The sequence below is a fragment of the Cynoglossus semilaevis genome, chromosome 13, assembly GCF_000523025.1.
Source record: "Cynoglossus semilaevis isolate Cse_v1.0 chromosome 13, Cse_v1.0, whole genome shotgun sequence".
Lineage (NCBI taxonomy): Eukaryota > Metazoa > Chordata > Actinopteri > Pleuronectiformes > Cynoglossidae > Cynoglossus > Cynoglossus semilaevis.
Window position 1 is genome coordinate 14,203,327 of NC_024319.1, and position 19,854 is coordinate 14,223,180.

At 41.4% G+C, this 19,854-nt stretch overlaps 1 protein-coding gene across 3 annotated transcripts in view; it reads left to right on the forward strand.

Annotated features, from left to right (window-relative positions):
• Positions 1-9,613, forward strand: part of sema6cb (semaphorin 6Cb) — an 88,412-nt gene extending 78,799 nt beyond the window's left edge. For all 3 annotated transcript variants that reach the window (XM_017038083.2, XM_017038084.2, XM_017038082.2), the window contains 2 exons: positions 7,183-8,021; positions 8,329-9,613. In XM_017038083.2, the coding sequence (XP_016893572.1) occupies positions 7,183-8,021; positions 8,329-8,838 (1,349 nt within the window). In that variant the 3' untranslated portion in view covers positions 8,839-9,613. The remainder of the gene's footprint in view (positions 1-7,182; positions 8,022-8,328) is intronic.
• The last annotated feature ends 10,241 nt before the right edge of the window (positions 9,614-19,854 follow it).

Sequence of the window (19,854 nt, forward strand, 5' to 3'; positions counted from 1 at the left end):
GGTTGACAGATGAGATCAGACAGGACACCACCTGGACATTGATGTTGCAACCAGTTGCAGGAAAATCTGATAGAGTAGGTGGGCAGGTGTAGAAGGTTCTGGAGAGTTGAAGGTCATCACTAGAGGAGAGAGGAATGAGGGGGAATGAGAGTGATGTATGAGATGATGAAGGTAAGAATGATGAAAAGACTAATAGCAGCTCAGTAAAGGTGTGGGAGGATGAAATATGTGGGCTCAGCCATCCAAATACACGTATAACGCATTAAAAAGCAAATAAAGAAATAGTGTAGACCGAATGGATTCTGTCAGAAGGAATGTTGGGAATGATGTTGGGCAAAAAAGAAACAGTAAGGTTTAAATCTTCAAATGAGGAAAACACTAAGACCTGTGGTCAGTATATCAGAGGAACAGCTGATCAGGATGAGTTAAAGGAAATAAAGTTTAGATTGTTTGGACATGTGGATGATGACCATGTTGTTGCCAGGCAGAAGAGAATAAAGGAAAACTAGCGACTAGTGAATGAGGACATGCAGATGATTGGTGTATCATTACACCACCAGGGAATTACTAAATGTACAAAAAGAAAAAGAAAAAAACTGCTTGTTTGTCCCACGAAGGTCTTTGCAAACCACACAGGCTGCCACTGGAGGCACCATTAAGTAAGTGGTTCCTCTGGGGCTAGAACCCAAGATCGTCTGTGTGTAAGGCAGATGTGATAACCAGTGTTTCTCGTTAAACATTGCAGAAAGACGAGCGCACATACCTATACCTCGAGTGGTCGATAGGCAGCCGAGGAAAAGAGTTCTCAAAAGCTTTGAATCATCTCAAAATAATGTTGATTTTCAGAAGCAGGCTGCTTCTTTCCCCGCTTAGCCCAGGTGTAAATATTTCTCAAAGTTCATTTAGACTGTGTGATTTTTGATTGCCAGGTGCGGCAGCTCTCCAAATTTACCCGTATTCACTCAAAAGTGCAATGAAATCTAGTGTGCGATAGTGTCACAGCACACCTGGAATGAAATGCACTCCTCATTACCTCTGCTTTTCAATTGGAATGGAACTGTTAACATTGCACCGTATCACCACAGCCTGCACACATACATTAAACCGCGTCCAATTGGCTGAGCACTCAGGTGGAATATTATGCAAATTCCTAATAACAAGTGTACATGATTGAATTCACTCAGTCAACAGCCTGTGTGTGTGTGTGTGAGAGAGAGAGAGAGAGTGTGTGTGCTAACAACTGTCTCTGTCAGCGCACAGACACCAGGTATTAAAACTGTCAAATTAGTGAAACTCAGAGCTGCTCTGCTTTTTCACCCTGATTGAGAAAAACTATTAATTTGTTCAAATCTCCAACCTCTGGGTTTATTTCAGGAGTTGCATTATTAATATTCGGGGGCATGGGGTGTTGTGTGGGTAAAATGAATGTGCAGCATTAGCAGGAGGCGGAGACAAAGTGCTCCTGTATGAAACCTGGGGCCAATTTGTCTCATTGACTTCTCATTGAAATGAAGGATGCAGGAAAGGGAACAATTACAGGCACTTTTGAACTTGTGGAAACAGAAACTCTTTTGGAGAATCTTTACTCAGTGCACACACAGAAGGGGACTCAAACACAAAACACATTGAAATTGGAAATTCCTCTGATTAATTTAAATAATTTAAATCTATCACTTAACGTCACATCCCAGGTGACACGTGGATGTGGCCCACTGCTGGCTATTATCTGATCTACACAAACAGCATTAATGTCACCTTAAAGAAATTCCTTTGAATACCAGTGACATTTTTGTTCACTCTTAGCTTATTTTAGACGTCTCTACTTTGATATATGCCAATGTATTTTTTATAACATTTTCTTATTCATTGTTTTGAGCTTTTAGGCCTGTTTAGTAGAACACCAAGTTGATATACTCACAGGAATTGAAGAAAGAGACACTAGGATCTTTTGGATTATTGATCTCTCATGACACACTGGGGTACAGTGGTCTGTACCAGAAGAAGGATTAGGGGTACATTTCCACTTAGTGAATCACTGCTCTTCCCAGAAAAAGGATTAGGGGTACATTTCCACTTAGTTTCAGTTTATTTAAGTTTGTAATTTTATCAGGTGTTATTTTAGATATTTTGTGACATTTATCTCCCTGCTAATACCTGACAGCAGCAGGTGAAAACAAACTAACAAGTTTGTATTATATAACCAGTGTACACTTAATTTGAAAACTCATCTAACAAGTATGTGATGCTTTATGTCATATGGGAGAGTTGAAAAAAAAATTTCACAATTTAGCAAGTATGAAACTTTAAAGTGCTCTGATTAGTGGTAATTGGTGTCATTATAAGGTCTATGGGTGCTGTAATGTTTGGCAGATAAAGCTAACAAAGACGGTTGTCATTAACTTAATCACTTCAGTATCTCTCTTTTTGTAATTAGTTTTTAGATTAAACTTCAGCAAAAACAGAAACACTTTGTACAACCTGACAAGAACCGCGATGTTGTACTTTTATTCCTGCTATGCATGAAAAAAAAAAGAAAAGCCAGTTAGTACAGCGACATTGCAAGCAACTTTGTGGGGGACCTGCATGTTTACATAATCCACCGCACATCTATTTTTAACATCACGGATGCAGTTGCAAAGTGCATCTCTTCCCACGGTGCAGTGGAGGAGCGCTGGGCTTTTTCTCCAACCACATCACAGCTGCAGCACAGCTCCAGGTCTTGAAACAGCAGCAGAGTAATGGTCTGTCACTCAGTCCGTCATGTCCGTCTGGTTCCATCTACCTCCTCCTCGTTCCAATAAGCTCCTATCAGCTAACCCTGCTCTCATTAGCTTTTACCCATATTCCTCTCTTTTACCCCTTCCCTCCCTGTCACCCCCTCACTGCTCCTCCACCGTGTCCTCACAAATTCACACCAGTTAGTTGCCAAGGTTGAATTTCATCCTTCATCTCCCTTCTTTTCCTCTTCTTTACCCCTGGCTGTCACACTCCCTTTCTCCTCTCCCTCCCTTGACTCCACTCACGCAGCCCATCTGTCTTTTTACCTTTTGGCAGACTGGTGTGTCTCTATATTAAGCCTTCTTTGAGTTGACACAGGAATAAAACATTTTTTCGAGAGTGGAGTGCGGACTTTTAATCTGTGTAAACATTGAGGAGAATTTGCGAAATGAACTGTTCAGGGTGAAAGAGTTTTCTCCTTTAGACGGGCTTTAAAATAAAAATATTTGTGCAGTTTTGGAACCAAGTTTTCAGTTTCCACACTCATTAAAAGGAAAGAAAACCAGAAATGTGTCCAGTTGGCTTAGAAGCCCTCTTGTGCGCCACCTAGCTGCTGGAGGGGCTGTGTCAGTGACTCACTGGACACTCTTTTCACTAAGGCACCATATGTCCCAGAGACCCTCCAATTGAGTCATCTAGCCTGTGCTTGAGACATGTTGTGACAGGTCATTTGTAGTCTCAGGATTTGTTTACCTCAGCTGGACATTTCACCCCCCGTCGTTACACTTGACTCATTCCCCTCAGCATGGTCGACGGCCTCAACAGACCCATCGTCACAGCTAGGGTGGTTGGGGAGTATTACATGACCCAGAGGGAGCAGTTGAGTCACAGTCACTATGAAGAACGAAACACCAAAAACAGCATTTTAATATAATAAATATACATATACGGTTTGGCATAGGCAGTTTCACAAGATCAGCGAATTTCGAAAAGCCAAAATCATCTTGTCCGCCGTATAAAATGAGCTCAACATCACAGTGTCACATATTAAAAAAAAACTAGTATTATTCTCACACTTCAGTTTACAGTGTCTGATGAACCTAAGCCCTAATCTGTGTATTTTGGACTGTGGGAGGAAAACTAAATTACATCACAGACACACACACACACTGTGAGAACATGTATAACTCCCAGAACGTTTTTCCCAGACAGACAGTCTGTGATCTTTTTTGCTTTAATGCTGAGGCATAACAACTTTGCTGATCATTTGGTCCTCATAAAATCATGCTGTGTTTGGTATTTTTGTTGTTTTTATTTTGTTCGATCTTTCTTCATCATTTTTATCGTTGTTCCGAGCTTAAGTGAGAGTTGTTGACAAAGATAGAATGTCTAAAGACAAGATTTGTATCTATGTCACATTGATATGGCCGTGTGCCTTGTGTGTCTGATGAAGTGGCCAGTAGCTGTAGTTAGCAAACAGCAGTGAGGCATGATGTGTAAATGGAAGCAGTATGATAGGTGAAAAAAGTTGTGACAAGTTCATTTAAAGTTGTATGAAAATCAAACACTGAGTCCATTTTTACTCAGTAAATATCCTACCACAGATGAGTCTAATAATTTTACATCTTCTCCCTAAAAACCTGATTGATTCTTAGAAAATTAATACATAAAAGATTAAAATGCTCCTAGTTTTTCTTTTTTCTGTGCTTTACAAACATCAGTTGACGGCTGTGCCCGTTCTATATAAATGGTCTAAACATGCATCGACAGTGAATCTGTGATGTAATCCCCCATCAGTTAGAATAATGAGCAAAACACATTTTCATTGGCACATGTCATTACTGCAAACTTGCTAATGACAGAAGGAAAAAAAGCCAAGATTTAAAGCGGGCATTAAAAAGCCAACTGCAGTTCCTCTTCTGATTTTCTCTCCCAGTGGGTATGTGATTCTGATTTATGATGTTTTAATGGCGTCACAAGTCCAGGCAATCATTGGAATAAATGGCTAAAATTTTAGAGTTTTTTTTTTTTTTTTTTTGATTGAAAGCTTCAGTTAGAGGATATTTTTATCTGGGTTGCATTGGGCTTCATTTCTATCTCCCTCTCCCTCCCTCACTCTCTCTCTGGCTCGCTCCCTCTCTCCAGCTTCCTTTCTCTGCAGAGACACCATTACATGGTAATTCTCCACGAGAACACCTGCACAAATCCTGCCTGCGGATAATAAAGCAGGAGAAATAACTGAAGTAGTTCCGCTGTAACTTCCTGATTGTCATCACAAACTCTTGGGTCAGGAACAGTGCATACATGCACACATGTCGTCAGTCATCGTTTGAGTCTCATTCTGTCCCCACTCCCGATCCGTCTGAAATGAGATTGAGTCAAATTAGTGCTGCAGAGACGACAAGAGGCAAATGGCCCGGCCTCTCCTCATTTCATGCTCTGTGTAGTTATCATGGTGTCAAGCACCTTCTTAGGACCAAGAGAATAACTTTAGATTACAGCCATTTGTCTCTGGTGGCTTCCTAATTAGATTCCCACTCAAAATCTAACAGGTCTGATCAGATTATACGCCCCCGCAATATTCCCTAATACCTTGACTCTAATCAACCCCTCTCCCCCTCCCTCATGACACGCAGATATTCATTCTCTCTAATGAAGTTCTCTGAGGCCACACGCAGCTCATGGGGAGGTTGCTGAAATTAAATTCATGCAAAAAGTTAGAAGAATTTCATAGCTACAGATGGGAATGAGTTATTTTAGTGGACTGCAGCAGGTAACACGTTAGCATAATTTGAAAAAAAAAAAAAGAACCCTGAAGGAGTGAATTAAAACTGAACAAACATTCTTGGATCGTACTCATCACTTTGCAGAAGTGGTTATCTAAAGAAGTCTGGAAATGTGCTGCTGCTCAGCCATCTACTGAGTGATTTAATGAACGTTTATTACCTAATATAAGTCCGAGTACAGCCAGTGAAAATGTTGATGTTGTTATTTCCATCAGAGCAGCAGTTTCTAATTGGACATTTGCTGTAGAAATGGTTCATATGGGCCAGATCTCAACTTTGGGAATCAGGCATAAATGAAAATTCAAGAGCAACTGAAGAAAGGATTTAACAGTAGTTCCTATTATGTTACGAGATCTAAAAATCCTGGGCAAGATCGAATCCCAGTTAGGGCGGTTGGTACCTTCCAGTGGACTCACCACCTGCAGGAAGGTTCAGGGGCGGTGCAGTGTGATTTTGGTGGCGGTCGTGGAGACTGCTGCCCCCGCGACCCAGTAACAGATAAGTGGACAAAAATGGATGGATGGATAGATGGATGTACCATAAGAGATCTTTCTTTATATTCATCTATCTGTTTTAGACACATTTCCCTGAGCAAATATTCTGAAATAAAAAACATTCTTCTGTCAAGTCTAGGTCACATTATCTGTAGAAAAGATTGAAAACCTGCTCTGGTGAATAATTAAACTGACCCTCCTCCCCCACCAGTCATTATGATCATCATCATTATCATATCTCCTTAACATCCTATAAACTCACCATTAAGCCTGATTTTGACATCATCAATTTTCCATTCCCCATTCTTCTGCGAGGCGTCCTGTTGAATTTTAAGTTGTTCTAAACACCTGCATTTTTTTCTCCTCCTCCTCTTGGCTCCTCAGTCCTCCCCTTCAACACACTAATCAGTTTTCACAGAAATTGTCATTAAGGGCGAAGAGAAGGGCCTGACACCACAGATGGCGGCAGCGTTTTTGCAAATGAGCTCTGATTATAGGAGGTGGCAGGTTTCACTCCTCTTATCGTGGCTTCCTTTCACGCCATTAGGCAAACACGCTGCTGGGGTCACATCATCCAAGGGCGTTTACATGGTAGATTTACCTCAAACCAGCCCAGTAACTTCATATGTTGGTGCACTGTTGCACATATTTTCCCTCTCACTTTCACTTTGCTGAAATTTGACATCCTCATTTGGGTCCGATTTTGGCAACTGCGTCACATTTGGTGAGCTAACTGCTAAACCCTTTTATTGCCTTGTTCATCACACGCAGTGTCTTACACTCTTCATCCCTTTATTGGAAAGCAAAGTCTGAGAAAATGATATCTGGTTCCTGCTGCTGCGCTTCTATCAATATTTAAAGCTCTTAATCTTCTCAGAGTTGATTTCTCACTGGCTGGAAAACTCTCTCTTTCAACTCCTCTGTTCAGAGGGAGAGCAAGTCCAAAAAAGAAAGGCTTTATTGATCTTTTTAACAGTGGAGAGTAGAGGAAGCCGAGCATTTAGTTCAAACACCTCTCCCATGCTGTTTCCCACATAGTGAAGCCCCAGTAAACACAACCTGTCTCTCCCAGCTGCTACTTGACCTATATTAGCCTTTGAAAATGTGTGTGTGTGTTGTTTCTCTGATGGATTCAGAAAGGGTTTAACTGTAGCACAAATTTCTTTATCTTTTGTCTTCTAAAGGAGTAAGGCGGCCACCTGAACTCGACAAGACCAACCACAGCGTCCACTACACACTCCTCATCGCTTGTGTCGTGGTTGCCTTTGTCCTCGGTGCCTTCCTCTCTGGTTTCCTGGTCTCCTGCTACTGCAACCATTCAGGCCACAAGACTAAGAAGTTGGCCAAAGATCCGGAGGCTCCCATACCTCACGCCCTGTCCCTGCGCAGCCTGGCCAAGCTCAACGGCCTCCTTGATGGCCAAAGTAAGGATGACAAGCTGGAGGTGTCATCTCCAAAGATCTATAATTCTTTCTTCACGAACAGCAAAGAGCATCATGCACCAAGGAGAAGTCATGGGATGTCCATGGGAGACCTGGTTCACCCACACCATCGCCACCTTCATCACTCATCAGAGCTCTCTGGTCTGCCAACGCCAGACTCCACCCCAGAGCTGCCAATCAAGAGCATGAAGGCCTTTAGGAACCAGTGGGAAAAGAACCAGAATTGCAACAATGCCAAAGAACCAAAGTCCCACAACATGAGCTCCAGGCCCAGCTCAGCCTTGCTTCACCAGCAGGTCTTTCCATATTCCCACAGCCTGGCTAATGGGCAGGCACTGGTTGGAAGTCACCTCCATCCAGAGGAACGCAAAATCCACAACGTTGAACGCGTGATGTCCCAGCAGCCCTATTCTGGATACCCTCAGAAGGTGATGGAAGTAACCTCACTGGATGAGATCCTGAAACACATCCATGAGGCCAGCAGCAGTAAGAACTCACAGCTGATGAGTCCATCAGGCCTGATGGCCAGCGGTGGAAGTGCAGGAGCTCAGTTAGCATTCGCAAATCGCATCCAGCCTCAGATCCCTGAGACTGAATCGGCCCCTTACTACAGCTCCTCAACTTTACCCCGAGACAGCCTCACCCGACGCATGGATGTTCCTCCTGACATCCCCCCGCATCACCAGTCCACTCTGGAGAGGAGGCACTCATCCCAGAGGCATTCTTTAGTAGCTGCAGCCAACAAAATGCCTAGTGGAGGTGGAGCAGGAGCGACAGGTGGAGGAGGAGGAGGGGGAGGAGGAGGAATGATGCCCCGCCAGCACAGCTTCAGCCCACGGAACGGTGGTCCCCCCCCAGTTAGCATTCGCAAATCGCATCCAGCCTCAGATCCCTGAGACTGAATCGGCCCCTTACTACAGCTCCTCAACTTTACCCCGAGACAGCCTCACCCGACGCATGGATGTTCCTCCTGACATCCCCCCGCATCACCAGTCCACTCTGGAGAGGAGGCACTCATCCCAGAGGCATTCTTTAGTAGCTGCAGCCAACAAAATGCCTAGTGGAGGTGGAGCAGGAGCGACAGGTGGAGGAGGAGGAGGGGGAGGAGGAGGAATGATGCCCCGCCAGCACAGCTTCAGCCAACGGAACGGTGGTCCCCACCAACCTCCCCCTCTACTCGCCCGGATGAACTCAACAGGCAGCGCCTGTGAGGTTCACTACCCCCTTATCCCTAACGGATACATGGCACGTCAGCACAGCTACAACGGTGAGCAGGAGGTCCCTCATCGGGGCGCCATTGTCCGTAGGGCCTCCTCTCTCAAACCTGATGTCCCTCCAAAACCTTTGTTCATACCTGCCACATCCCCAGTCAACCAGCAGGGGAAGTTCAACTACTGAGGAGCATCTACTCCAGGACTACAGAGGGAGGAAGTGAGTCCCCCTCACTGTGTTGTCTTAAAGGACACTTCTCTTTGAACAAATGCACAGGGTTTGAGGTTCGCAGACCTTTGTGAGAAAACACAGCTGATAATCCGACAGCCACGGAATCACCGTGGACAAAAGCCTCAACCAAACTTGTATTTTGCTCCCTCCCCTGTTCTTTTTGTCCAGCGAATATCTTTGTACCATATTGGTATTGCTCAGCTACTTGCTTATAATAGAACCGCTGACTCGGGTGACGTGACGCCACCTCCTAATATTAGGCTGCCAATGTCCTCAGTGTGGATTTACAATGCAAACTTAGTTTTTGGACACATCATTGTTTGGGGGGGAGGGGAGGAAAAAAAAATGCCAACATCATCAGTCATCTTGAAGACTTTAAAAAGCCAGAGGCTCCAGCGATGCTTAGATTCAGGCTTTTTTGCTTAACCTTTTTTCTGATGTAGTGTTGGTAACCAGTTCCCACACACCCCGCCCTCGAATGTGTTTATAATATGCATGTGTGTGTATATATATGTGTGTTAATATCCACACCGTATATGTATACATATACATTTGCAGTATATGTAACCCGTGGTGAAAAAGTCAGCGAGCCCCTCCCCTCCCCCCAAGGTAGTTCTGTCTTTGCCTTATTGCACACATATTCATATTTTGCATATCAAACTAACCAATCCATCCCCACACACACACACACACACACACACGCTCAGTATGACAAAGACAAATATTGCACCTAATTAAAACAACACACTAAGTTTGCTTAAAAAAAAAAATAAGTAAACAAAATCTGCAAGTGTTTCCCACTGAGAGATACAACTTCAACAAAACAGCTATTTTGGTTTTCCTGGGCCTGAAATAACGATGAGGAAACATCTGAGGAGACAACGTACAATTTTCTTTTTTTTCTTTTTTTTCTCCCTGTAAAACAACAGCATTTTCAAGGACTTCATAAAAAAACTTTTAAATTAAGTAAATTTGACCCAGGTTCAGGTATGATGATGATTTAGTGACAGATGTGGAACTTTTTTTTTAGATACAACTCTAAAAGTATAGTTCTTTATAATTAGTTGTGTTTTTTAATAAGCTCAACAAGAAGTCGGGATTTTTTTATTTGAGGGTTTTTTTTTTTTTACATTTTTTTGGTCCTGTATTTTGAAAATATTCTCTACACAGATGCACCAAACAAATACATTTAAAGGACTAATATGTTTAGGAATTTAGAAATAATTTTTCCCCATTCTTTCCAAAACAATTGCATTCCAGAGCTTGAATATGGACAAAACATATTAATTAGCCCGCACTAAAATAGCCCCTGTTAAAAGCATTATTTAACATTTTTTTAATTCTGTTTATATTTGCTGTAATCGTAGAGAGGTGCCACTGACAGCAACTCTCCAGAATAAACACTAAGCATGTTTTAACATGCACTGAGTTCTTTGACACATTGGTCAGTGCACGTCCTGAACTGTACAACACTCAGAGTCACGACTGCATCAAACCTCCCAACGCTGCAGGAGCTCCCGAGTCCAATCCGTTCTCCATGCAGTGATAATTTCCTTGTTTTTCGTTCATCCCTCTCCCAGCAGATGTCAGACCATAAATGATATCACCGGGTTTGTTTTAGTTCTCTAAGATTGGTGCTCGAAGAAAACAAAAAAAAAGAAAAAACAAAGAAAAACATCCCAGAGGATTTAACATCCCGTGAACTTAAAAAACACACACAACATAAATACTGTATAGTCTGAAATATTTTTGGATCCAAACCAGAAAACAGACCAACTGTGCCATCTGGCACCACAAGAGCAAACATTAAACACAGAAAAGGACTGCGAGTATTATAGCTATGAACTTCGTTGCTCTTTGGTTGTAAATAAAGGAATAATTACTAGCCAAATTTTATCTGTATGTGTAAATGTGTGCCTTATTTAATAATAGTGTGTGACCCGGGGGTAGGGGCTAATGCAAGGGGGCTGAGAGGCTACTATGCTACAGTATATGGTAGGTGTTTCATTTTCTATGGTCGTCAGTATGTGTCATCCAATATCTAATGTATATCTGAAGAGTTTCATTCCAGAATCTCAGCCATCCTGATCACCTGCTAACTGTGAATATGATTGTATCACTAACTATTGTACCATATGTTATGTTATATCTTGACTACAATGAGCCCTTCGTTCTTATTCTTTCTCTTTCCAGAGAAATATTTTTCAATTTATTCTTTATTTGATTTTTTTTCTTTTAATTTCGGACAGTGTTTTGGAATGAAACCCTTCCTGTTGTTTTGCTTTTTGTGGTTTTTACGTTGTTGGGTTTTTTTTGTTTTTTTTTTAGCATCCCTGAAGTGTGAGCCTGCAGATATAAGATATATATATATATATATATATATATATATATATATAATCTCTCTTTTCTTTCTTTTTTTTTTCGCAGCCTACAACTGCTGACGTTCAGGTTCAACTGCCTCCGTATTTTCTCTCTCTTTCCACTGTGTGTCACTTTTTCCCTATTGGTGCCATTCTGAGACTTTTCTTTTCCGCACAAGAGTTAGAGGGTAGAAATCTTCTGGGCTTAAAGGAGTAATTCACAGTTTCTCATTGATTGTCACCATTGTAGAAGTCACTGTTTACGTATTAACAAACCTATAATATGTTGCATTATGATCTCTGGGGTCTTTTCCTAATAGTTTTTATATTTAAACTTTACCTTCTTTATTTCACTCCTTCAGTTTAAAAATAATCCACAAGTTATAGACAGTATAGAATTGGACATTCCTCTGAGTGTCTTTGAACTTTTAACACAGTTGTGGGTGCAGTACCACTACTGACCATTTTGGGCTGGCTCCAAAAAAATACATTAGATAAGAAAGGTCAGGAGTCAGTTCAGTGCCATTTTACGGATTCATTTCATCTCATCCAAATTCTGATCGTTTGCCAGAAAGAAAAAAAAATCACATTTTTAAAAAAATAGGACATAAAAAGCCATATTTGAGGACGTGGTTGGCTGAGTCTTTCCCTCGATTTACGTCCTTTGTTACCCATGCCCCACTGAAATGAGCTGTATTTAAAAGAGTTAATAGTAACTACGCAGCATTTGGGTTAAGACGCCCCCATCTGAACAATTGATAACCTGAATTATTCTTTATTTTTGTAAGAACAAATGAACTAAACATAAAGGTGGACTTCTACAATGGTTACAGCATCACCTGGTGTTGACTACAAATACATGACGAGGAAATAATTCCACAAGGTAGAATAGTGTATGTTTGAAAAATAATAAAAATACAACTAGAATCTGGGAAACTACATTGGCCTGGAATAGTAGTACTTTACTGTACTTTATCAGAAAGTGTTGCTTGTTGACACTTTTCAACAAAACTCATATAAAGCGTATTATGTTTTAAAAACCATGAGTTGAGTTTTATTGAAGAAAAAGACATTGACAAAGATATAAAAATGCAACAACAACAATTATAAAACATAGAGAATGATGTCACAAGCATAAAGTTTAATCAAAGGAAATGTGTTAGCTTCTGTATTTGACAGATGTGTTGTTGTTATTTTTTTTTGTTTTGTTTTTTTTATTTACCAGAGACAGGTTGTTCTGGAGACGGCGTGACGCCACTTCTGAAACCCAATCAGTATTTGATTAGGTGTAAATACATTGTATCTGGGGCGGGGTCTCATTGATTCAGTATTATGTTCTTTGTTTTTCTGTTCCTGTTGATTTTGTTTTTGTTTTTTCTTCAGACTTCAATTACTATGACTTTGCTCTCACTGAAAAAAACATTGTATGTCTCTTATACTAGGAATAAAAATGAAAACATGATGCAAAGGTCTCACTGGTGTCTGAGCGTGTCAGGATGATTGATGTTAAAATCATCGAGTGATGCACGGAGGCTGGAACTGGCTGCGTCTTCGGGAGATGTTTATGAGGAAACTCGGCCAAGACTTTGGTCTCAGTCTCAAACACCTGGACAGGAAGTGAAAAGGTAAGACATTTTTTCTGTTAGAATTTTTTCTCCTTTGCATTCTAATTCTAGAATCAAAAAAAGTTGTTTGTGAACAATCTGTTTATTGACTGGATGTGACACTTTTTTAACTCAACAAAGGCTGTTGTGTGTCCTGAAAAACAAGATTTGAATAAGCTTACATCTATCATAGTTCCTCCTCCTGCCAACCATTCACACCTTTTTTCCTCAACACTACTGTCCACAGCTATGCAAATGCAATATTAATTATTTTTTTATCCTATTTTCATGTTTTTGCCAATTTAATAATTCACTTGACAGAGCATATTGTATTATAAAGTGGGACATGTGGAAGGGAGGACACAGCAACTGTAGATTAATACAAATTTTAAAAAAGATGTTGATGTTCATCACATTTCACCTTTATTTAGTGATGAAAGTTGTGTTATCATGTAATTCCTTGGCAAAAAATGTAACCTGGAAATGTTCCACCCTGTGCTGTTAACGTTGCTTTCCGATTCAAATCTGGATTGAGCTGCAGGTTCCCACTGACTACCAGACTCCACACGGGCAGTTACATAAGAGCTGACAAACATCCCTGTGTGAAGGCTCTCCTACAGTGAGTTAACAGCCTGCAGCTTCAGGCTCATGTTGAGAGATGTTGTTGATCCAGGATCTTCCAGTTCAGTTTTAATGAGTTCACTCAACAAGTTAATGTGGTGAGAGTGAAGACGAGGGCCGCGGTCTGATCACTGTACGAAAATTCAATTCAAACAGTGACGCGACCATCAGAGCAGCTTTATGGAGCTGACGTTACTGTAACGCCCCCTCTCTGTGATGTGTTGTTCTTATGTAAATGTAACGTTGCCCTGTGGGAGACAGTATTCAGTCAAAGTGATGACATCCTGTTTATATATACAGTGGAAGGACAGTGATGGTGCTGAGATTGACCTTTTAGCCAAAACGGTTCCCTCTAATGACGAGCTATTGATTTGTTAAAGCAATTATCCTGCAGTGTATTAGAGAGTTGTCAGCCTGCATGTGTGTGTGTGTGTGTGTTTAGGAGGAGATGAGTGAGTGACGTACATATAGGAGAAAGAATCCCAGGCGGGATAATGGGCAGTGATTAGCTCCAGTATAATTATTGGATTCCTAGAAACAGCAGCCTCTCTCTGCTGCCTTCTTCCTTTTTTTAGGCTGATTTCATGTTTCCATTCTGACGGCAGCTGCTGTTGAATGAGCTCTGATGGAAGTGAGCCTCCACTGATGTCAATATTGTTGATATGTGTCGGTCAATAGATTTGATGACAACACGAGGAAAAGTCCTTTTACCGTCGGTCCATTTTCAGTGGTCTGTGGATGTAATGAACAAACAAACTCAACGGTCAGTCGTTATAGACAACAGGTTTATTTGACTCTACGTCCAGTGATTCCTGACAGCTGCTCAGCCTGGAGAGGGAAAAGGTTTGACCACATTAACTTCATCTTCTGTCCATGTCACCTTTAGGGAAAGGAGTGAGGCGGGAGGTCAGGTGGTGAAGGAGGATGTGTTTAGTGACCCGTCAAACAAGGAAGGAAGGAAGGAAGGAATGGCAAGATATTTGGAATGATAATTGAATGAAAGGTAAGAAGATTTGAACACAGAAGATTATAAGACGTCTGTAGAAGAAAAATCTAAAGGCCAAGAATCCAGAGGAAAATGAAAAGAATAATTAAAAGTTGAAAGACGAGGGGAAATTTTACCCAAAGTTTATAATTAAGAGTGAGAAATATAGAAATACAGTCTTAAATAAAAAAGTTAAAGTAAATAAATACATAAAGTATTTGTCAGAAAACTAAGAAATAATGTCTAGATGTTCCATGAAAGAAAGAAAGATATTGTCATGTCAGGAGGAATAGTTTGTAATTTTACTGAATTCCTCCTCTATCTTCACAACAAAACCGTTCTGTTTTCTCCTATTTTCTGAAAACACTACTTTAATATTGTGCAATGTTCAAGTACATCTTGGCATTTGTTTTCAATCAGTTTTTTTCCCTGTGAATTTTCTCACAACAGAGAGACAATCTGCTGAAAAAATATCTGAACTCAAATCCAATTATTGACTCTGACCTGGACATTTCTGACGCTCTTTTAAAAACAGGCTAAGAAAACGGCACGGTGGGACTGACAGAGAAAAAAAAAACATTTTCCTATTACAGTACACGGTCCTTTACCTTTGTAATCCGTCTGACCAGTGACTCCGTTCTTTTTTTACCTCTTTAAATCACTTCTTGTGTTGTCAGTTTCCAGCGTGACCCTCTGCGCTGTACCCTCAACTTACTGGCCCGAAAGAAAAAAAAAAAGCTATTATCAAAATCAGAGTCTGTGCCTGAAAATGACTTTCTATTCCCCACGTCTGCAGCACACTGACAGCTGGCATCACAATTCATTATGTCTGTCCTGAAAAGGCTGCAGAGAGAAGGTCTCCTCATATTTCACTATGGAGACGTGACAGAAATCATCACTGTCACGATTGTTTGTTTGCTTTTTTTTACCTCTTCTGTCCCTCTGCCTGGAAAAACACGGATGTTTCAGTTTCAGAGCACGTGTCCTTGTCCTTGTCCAAGTCTTAGGTTGAAGTCAATGTCCCAGCTTCCAAAGTTCCCTCTGAACCTCATGTTGATCTTTACTCAGTGCACATAAGATCTGCAGAATAAGGAAGATTCTTGATTCTCGCTCCATGTCACGATGACGGTTTTAATGTTGCTGTAATATTGTGTTTGGAAACTCTGATTGGTGGAAAACACAGCTATATATTCTGATCTTATCGGCTGTGGCTGCCATGTGAAGCAGCAGACGTGAAAATATCAAGTTCTGGTTGCCAGAGTCAATACCATTAAATACAGTTTGTAGTAATAATAACAATAATAATGATGAGGAGGAGGAAGAAGAAGAGGAGGAGAATTCCAGGCTGTGGGATTTTTACTTTGTCAGCCTGAAAACACATCATGTAGTTCATTGTTATGGCAGCGAGGACAGGAGCAGAAGAAGTCATTAATGTTCACAGAAACCACTCGATGACTGCTCTTTGTGTTGTTAATGGTTTGTGGATGACGGGACTCAGTAACAGCCATCAGACAAACAGTCAGTAGAGCGATTTTTCTGCAACGGTCTGGGGAAAGATAAGATGCGAAACACCGAGGAGATCCAAGTTATTTTATTCTAATGGTAGAGAGTGCTGCAGAAAAGAGACGGATAAAGAGAATCTGGGATGAAGTGTCTGGGTTTGAGTCACACACTCATTTTTATGTACATATTTAGGGGTTTTTGTCAGCATGATGTGTGTCATGCATTATTAGCATCCACTTACAGACCTACAAAGTGGTTTTCAATGGACACACTGGCATGTAGACCCATGATGTGCTGGTATAAAAAAACACAAAAGAATTCGCAGAATAATGAGTTTTTTTTTACCTATGAACATCCATTGTCTATATATATATATATATGTAAGAATATATATATATATTCATGTTCATCTTTAATGCAACACTACCACTACAAGCAGTCTGTAGTTAGATGTCTTGCCCAGTGACACATTAGCATGTAGATCAGCTGGGCCTTCCATCCATTCCTGGACCATCTTATCTAACCAAATGGATTTTCAACCTTGTATATAGCCCCCCAGTTACCTTCCTCATCCCGAATCCTTTCCTCTTTATTTTCCTCTTTTTTTATATAATGTAACACGCAGATCTCTCCTGTCAAGTGAAGCCTTGTGGTCCGCGTTTCTGCAGAGCCAGATGTTTGCCAAGCCGTTGTTAATGAGATCTGAATAGACCACGGAGTCTCTGCTGCGCTCAGATGTAGGTCACTTCAGATCCACTGCTGATTTTGAGCAAAACCAGTGGCACTGTGTAAACTAACAAGCAGCCCCGCTTTACTCCTCAGTGGGCACACTTGTTGTTGCCGATGTTGTTGTAATTCTCCTGACTGTTTATCCACTCTGCCTCTGTCCACTCTGTTCATTCATTCTGCTGAGAAGATCTTTGTGAGGAGGACTGAACCCTGTGATGTTCTTGGCAGCGCTGACACCATATAACAACTGTAATTTGGCCTCCCGGCATAAAAAGGCCTCTTTCATGGAACTGGTCCTGAAAAAAAGGCAGTGGAGGCGAATCAGATTGAGAAATGTTGAACACTTCTCACTGAAGGCATTTACGAGAAAAAGGGTAAAAAAAAAAAAAAAGGATTTTGTTGGCGGGGGGGGACGGGGTGGGGGGTCTCTGTGAGTGTGTGCTGCAGCTACAGTACGTGAGCTCCTTCCCCAGTGTTTACGGTGCGTTTAAAAGCCCCCAAATCTTTGGTGGTTTGTGGTCTTTGAGTCCTTCTCCAAACCTCCTGGGCGAGCTGCCATCCCAGGGTTTACAGTAAAAACAAACAGCGCAGACACAGCACAGTGAAGGCTTCTGCAGGAGAGAGCCCACTTCGCGCTCTCTCTCTCTCTCACCCTCTCTCTCCCTCTCCCCTTGGCATGTAAGAATTACACTTCATCTTTCTTATTTATTTTCATCAGATAAATATTTCCACGCCAATGTAAGCGCCTCTTTGGTGGGATTTCTGTGCAAATATCAGAAGATGCTCCTAAATAGTACGTTGCGCTGCTACTGAAGCCGTATTTAGCTTCCACTTACTGGGATGATTAAGCAAAATTAAGAGGGATCAAATTGTTTAATGGAGGGGAATTTGCTCCTTCAGTTTGTCCGTGTATTTACCAGCTCTAATGAAGGCTGTGTAAAGCACCAGATCACACTTTTGGTTATTTGGTTACAACCTCTGCACACTTCAAATAATACGGAATATTAAATATCCCAGAAAAAAAAAAAACAGAAAAGTGTGTACACTGGTGAAAACATGCAGTGAAAATAAATTAATTATCCATTTTTAGCAGTTGAACAGTTAAATAACAGTTTGGTTTAATTATATTTTATTTTCTGCTGCTGTGCATTTTAATGGGCGGAGCTTCACCCGCTGCTGTTCATTGCTTGGTCAGCAGAGGACTAGGAGTTTGAGGTGGAATTGAAACTGGATTGATTGATTGGCTGTGTATCTTTAATTTATATATTTTGGTATGTTTCTGTTTGATGTTACTGTAGTTTATAATTATGTTTTTTTTTTCTAAAGTCCAGCTCCTAGCATAACTTCTAATCCAGTCTGCAGCTGATCCATGCCTTTCCTTTGTCACGACTTTTAGAGGTTGATGTTCTATATTATCCATAAACAGATTTTTTTTTAATGTAATAAAATTGAAAAAGACCATCCTCTGGCAGCCCTTCTGATTTTCTGACAGCATCAGTTGCTGTAATTGAAAGCCATAAACCTGCTGAATCGATGCTCTGCACCACAAACACAAACACAAACAGACTGGACTGTTTGAGCCTCAGCATCAGGACAGAACTAAGTCGTGGCACAAATACTGGAGAGTGTGTGTCTGCAGGGGTAATTCAGGACAGGGACTGAGGTTTCATCAGGTGATTCATATGCATGTTTATCCAGTAACAAAGAAAACATGACACGAAGGAACAGAACACGACCAAGGATGTGGTGAAACCTTGAAAAAAACAGTAGCACCAACACTCTAGTCTCTCATGTCCTTCTTTACTTATCTGGTGCTGGCCGAAGATTGTGTCCTGTGCCAGCCCAGAGTTGTTATCGCTCCAGAATATCCTGCTGGAATTCTGTCCTGGAAATAGAAAGACACAAAAATGACTCATAGACTCTGACGATATCCAAAAATGAAATACTTTATCTGTATTTTAAGCCAGTATTTCCCAACCTGTTTTAGAGAGATGGATGGATGGATGGACAGATGGATGGACATAAGGATGGACGGACAGATAGACCGATAGATGGATGGGTAGATGGACGGATTTATTATTTATGGATGCTGAATATATAAGCAAGTGAAACATCAGTATCTGAACACAGAGATTATCACACTGTGTCAGCAAGAACAGACACACAAGAGACCAAAAATGTGTATTTTTAGTTTAACAGAGACGTGAGTCTTGTTTGTGTCAATATGAATTTAGGAAAAATACAAAGCTTTCAAACGGCTTGTTTTCATTTTTGTCTTATGTGGGTCATGGATTGTGAAGTTAAAATCCCCGGATTTATACATAAATGAGGATTACAGTTCTAATACAGTGGCTCGTTGTACAGTATGTGTGCTGACTGTGTGGTGAGGATCAGACACTGCTCTGTGCAGTAAGGGCACTCAGAGGTCAGAGTGTGCACGGCTGGTGCACACGGAGACACCGTACACACCGCGTGTGTGGGTGTGTGTGTGTGCTTGCATGCTCGTCTGTTACTGGTTTAATCCAGTGCATTCAGGCAGAGCCGTGGGCTTCGACTCAGCAGTTCTGACACTTTCGCCCAGAGACAAGGACCCACCTGTGCTTGTCTGTTTCACGTGGACTCTGATTTCGCACACAGACTCATTTGTGCCTACACTCTCACGGCCTGCCATAACCTGGTCCCCCCCCCTCCCCACCAGCACCTGTCCTCACCAGAACATCTCGCCCCATTTTCCCCTCATCTTATCACATCAGCACCTCCTTCAGTCTGCAGTCCCACCCCTTCCACCTCAGTCCAGTCACAGCCAGCTGGAAATCCCCCCAGTACAACCAGTCCTGGAGCCTCCAGTCAGCTCCAGCTCAATCTGCATGTGAATCGGTGGAGCAGCAACGACCGTGGCCATAGTAACAGAGAAAACAACATCATCTATTTATATCATATTTATAGCACACTATTTCTTGGAGGGTAATCTAAACCCGGTCTCTTATGTCTGACCTTTATTAATAAGAAAACACCCCCAAAAAATCGATCTACTAGAGTTTCCCGTTATAAACACAGGCGGCCCTCAAAGTTGTATTTTTAGAGAGTATCTTCCAACAAGCAAAGGCCTTCTTTCTTTTTTCTCTGCCATGAGAGGAGGAGACTGGATCGATGTGTCGGCTCTGATGCT